The sequence below is a fragment of the Austrofundulus limnaeus genome, unplaced genomic scaffold (genome assembly GCF_001266775.1).
Source record: "Austrofundulus limnaeus strain Quisiro unplaced genomic scaffold, Austrofundulus_limnaeus-1.0 Scaffold529, whole genome shotgun sequence".
Classification (NCBI taxonomy): Eukaryota; Metazoa; Chordata; class Actinopteri; order Cyprinodontiformes; family Rivulidae; genus Austrofundulus; species Austrofundulus limnaeus.
Genome location: NW_013952931.1, coordinates 145646 through 150233, shown reverse-complemented (window position 1 = coordinate 150233; position 4588 = coordinate 145646). Strand labels below are relative to the sequence as shown.

Here is a 4588-nt window from a genome sequence, read left to right as displayed (position 1 = left end):
GTATTTATTTTACAGTTAAAATATATGTTTATCAAATAAAGTCTAATGTTACAACTAATTGGGGATCCCTTTAAAATTAAAAATAAAAATAAAACTCCTGAATAAGAACCCTGAACAGAATGAAGTGTCTGCTTCAGTTTTCACATGGTTTAAACATGACGATTGTTCGCCTCTCATTAAAGCAGCTTGAAGTCATAAACAGACGTCAACAGATGGTTTTAGCCTCAGTGTGAATGCTGCAGGATTAAAAAACAAAGGTTCTGCTCCTCTCACCTTCAGCTGGGAGGCGCAGGCTGACCTTTGACCTCTGCACACGAGCCTGCGAATGTTCGGCATCAACGTGCTTAACGCGCGCGAAAAGACACGCCATCAATCACGGGCCAACACGTCGGCACGCTTTATCTGATGAGCTGAATGCATGAATAATCTGAGGGAGCAGCATCACGAGAGGAGGAGGAGGAGGAGGAGGAGGAGCAGGTATAAATGAAGGAGCAGGAGAGCCCAGACCTCACGAGGAAGAGGTTAAAGAAGAAAACCAGAAGAAAGAAAAATAGCTGCAGAAACAATAAAAAAATAGTTTGAAGCTGAAGTCACAGACAGAAGATTAAACCATTTAAACTTATTTTTATTCACTAAAAGTAAGTTTATATCTTTATTTTACAAAGTCTGATTTTACAAATTAAGTTGCAAGAGTTCTGTTCAGCTCTTGACTGTTTTTTAGGTTTTTAAGCCGTTTTTGGAGATGGAGAGTGTGCGAGCTGTCGTCTACATGTCCGTCGTCTTGTCTGTGATGACATCAGTCTGTCAGGGTCAAAGGTCGCCAGAAGATCAGCTGCCGCCGGCACCGGAGGAGCCTGCCTTCGGACTCACAACCAACCAGCTGGTGAGAGTCACAGCAGTTCGTTTTTATTAATGCAACTTTGAGATAAAAGCTGAAACATTTATCATTTTAAAAATGTTTGATTATATAAAATGTAAAATGTGATTAAATGGAGTAAATTAGGACATTGTTTCTCTTCAAACACGTATTGATGCAAAAACAATTTAAGACGCTAAATAAAGAATTTAAAAGTAATCAACCATTAAAAGACTTGCTTTCTTCAAAAATTAAATAAAATCTTTAGATGCACACGTTCAAGGCAGCAGGAAATAATTTACTAAAATAAATCGAATTTGAAATAAAATAACATTTCTGAGGAGAAATGTGAACTCATCTGATGTTGCAGGTGCCTTTAAATTAATTATCTACAACAAGAAATAACTAAAACCTCCATGTTTCGGTTGCTCATGGTGTAACTTTGTATTTTGTTGGTATTTTATTAACTCAGATGTGATAAATAATCAGTGAAATTTATTGTCAGGTATATTTAAGATAATATTTGCTGTTTGTATTTGTGTTGTTTTAAGGATTGTTGCCAAAAAATGATGCTGGCGTTAATTTAATGATTATTTGTTAGTGATGTGTTTGTGTTTTTCTCTCTGTGTGTGTGTGTGTGAGCAGGCTGAAGCACTAAAGGGTTTCTTGGATGAAGCTGACAGCAGAATGGGTCTCTCTGTGGAGAAGAAAGCCAGCGTGATCCCTCGGGTGAGAACATGTGTGACAGATCTGACAGCAGTCTCTGTCACGACTACGGTAATATTAGTGATCTCAACTAGAGAAATGACAAAGAACCAACCCTTTAAATTCATCTTTTGTGTCACTTTCAAGATGTTTTTACTGTAAAGAACCTAAAAAGTGTTATACGTGAAGAGTTATGTGAGAGAGGGGTCTGTGAGGGGTCCAAGGCATTCCCAGACCAGACTATCTCCAGCATGTCCAGGTCTTCCTGAGGTCTGAGTTGCCTGAAAAACCTCCTCATAGTGTCGTCCAGGAAGCATCCTCACCGGGTGCCTGAACCACCTCAGCTGGCTCCTCTCGACGTGGAGGAGCAGCAGCTCTCCTCCACTTGAGGCAGCACTTTTGGAAGTTGGAAGCACCGAGCTTAATTAAGTTTTGGGAGTTGTTGAGAAATAATGTTCCCCTCCACTGACTGTTGACACAACAGTTTAATTTTGAATTGCAAAAGTAAATATTGGATAAAACTGTAACATTGTAACGTTTCTGTCCTCTCAGTGTGACGTCGGCGAGCGGTGTGCGATGAAACACGGCCCTCGGATCGGCCGACTCTGCGACTGCCTGAGAGGAACGGCCTGCAACACCTTCTTCCTGCGCTGCTATTAAACACCCACACAGATTTATCTTTACACTTGTGAGGAGGCAACCTCAAACGTTTCACCCCAAGCATCGTGTTTAAACTCTGTAAACGGACCGCACCAAATGTTCCCACGAGGATAAAGATAACTTATGAAGTCCTGACTGTGTCTCTGGATGTCTGACTTTCTTTTCAAGTCTGTGTTTGTCCTTCAGATTCGTTTATTTTTATTAATAAAGATTCTTCATAAAGCTGCATGACTCCACTGACGTCATGATTTACAGACAAGCTCAACGTGAACTGTTGAAGATTGGAGTTAAATTTATCTGAGGAGCGTCTCATCAGATAAATTTATTTATTTTACACACATTACTGTTTGTTTTTAGACCTGAAAAACAGCTTTGGACACAATCCCACCTGTAATCCTCAAACTGTTTGTTTTTTTAATGTTTGTCAGAAATCATTAAAAAGTGAAAAATAAAGTTTATGTTGAGAGTAAGTTGTAAAGTGTTGTAAGTTTTTAAAAACAGATCAAGAGTTGGCTTGTAATTCAGAAACTAGCCTGAGGGTGGCAGTGTTGTGTCATTGTTCCATGGAGGTAAATGCATTGTTCTGATGTTTGAGTCCACACAAAACGCTAGAATTAAACGCTAGATGTGTATTTTTGACATTATTCATAAATTCTAAGTATAAAGAATGATTTATTTTGATTACATGTTATGTCAGCTATTTTTATTTATTTCATTTTATTGTAATTAAACAGACTCAGTGAGAAAAACAAACTTTTTACATTTTCCTGCTCTGTGACAACTTAAACAGTCAAATTTAAAGTTAAACTGAAATTTTCTGTTAGTCATAAACATTTATATTGTTACAGTAGCACATATTAACCTATATTAGTAAAATTAATTGCGAGGCAACATAAAATTTGTTCTTTTGTGAACTTCAAATTTAAGTTGAACTCATTAAAATAAAACTCAAAAATTGTCCCCCAGATTTGAAAATGTTGGTCCTACTGTTACCACTTATTTACTCCATGTATAAAAAATAGTTGAAACACTAGTCTGTTTGTTTATGCAATGTTCAACTTGCAAAGAGGTGTAAAATGTGAAAATGATCAGATTTGAATTGATCATTAACTTAAAAGAGATTTTTGTGATGTTAAATGAATGGCAGTGAGTTTCTTTTTGTTAATGCAACTCAAAGTTTATACGAGTGTTTTATTTTACTTTATTCACAAATCCTGACAGTAAAATGTGTGATCTTCATTTTTTTTTTTTGTAACTTGGATGTGTTTTCATCAGCCAGAACGAGCCGGTTCTGATTACATGAAACCTTCAATGTGTGGCACAGACAGGTGCAGCTTATCAAAGAGTATCGTGGACAGGATGACATTTAGCTTTCCAGCTCTCAGAGATAAGACAGAGTAATTACTGGACTGAACACACGGGCCGCTACAGAAAAAACAGGTTTGAACTGAGAGAATAAAGATTAATTTCAGCATTCAAATCTGAGGTTTAATCATGATTTAGCCATGTACAATTTATAGAATAATTCACTTCAGCATAAATACTTTGAGACTGTTTTATTAAGATGATAGCTATGCCTCATGATGCATATAGTCCTTACATTAATAAGCTTTAAATAAGCTTAAAAATGTCATTCATATAATGCCGATGGTAGCAGCTTTGTTATGGTCCAGTACTCTACTTATAATGAATCATTCAAAGCGCAGCATAGTTTAATAATAAAATCTAAATAATTAGATCTAAGTGGTTCATTGGTCACATGATTATATGTATGTATATTTATAATTTTTAGGGCTTAATTAATATATATTATGAAATCTATGTTTTTGCATGTGACCTATTTAAACTCATTACAAACACACGCTCAATTCTTAGACACAAGCCTAAAGTGATTGTGGATGTCATGAAGCACATGCTTTTGAATTATTTATTGTTTGTATGTTATGTGAAATTATGTCATATTTGTTTTGATGTTTTCTAAGTAATGGGTTGTTTAGTGTTATTTTTACTGTGTAATATGTTGTTGTGTAGCACTGGAGCCCATGGCAATTGTTTTTAGCTGTGCTGTTTGAAGACTTCAGGCATGATACATTTTAATCCACTTTTTTTCTTTTTTTGTTTTTGAAAAAAAATCATATCTCTTGTTGCTGTTACCTTTTTGAAATCTGTTAAACTATCTCAGTGTTTTACGTTTTTAAAGCATAAATAAAAGAAGCTAATTTAGATTTTAAAGGCACAGTGTGTAGGATTTTGTCAATTCTTTTACCTGAAATTGAGATAATCACTAATGACAATAACAAAAAAACATGTCTAATCATTGCAGACAAAGACCTTGTTTTATTATTTTTACCTTATAAAAAGCTGTTT

The 4588-nt window shown here is 35.6% G+C and overlaps 1 protein-coding gene across 1 annotated transcript; it reads left to right on the top strand.

Annotated features, from left to right (window-relative positions):
* The first annotated feature begins 508 nt into the window (after window positions 1–508).
* cart4 (cocaine- and amphetamine-regulated transcript 4) lies at window positions 509–2691 on the top strand. Its single transcript, XM_014026139.1, has 4 exons — window positions 509–638; window positions 722–883; window positions 1502–1585; window positions 2114–2691. Exons 2-4 carry the CDS (start codon window positions 743–745, stop codon window positions 2219–2221), a joined length of 333 nt encoding a protein of 110 aa, XP_013881593.1. The 5' UTR covers window positions 509–638; window positions 722–742; the 3' UTR covers window positions 2222–2691.
* The last annotated feature ends 1897 nt before the right edge of the window (window positions 2692–4588 follow it).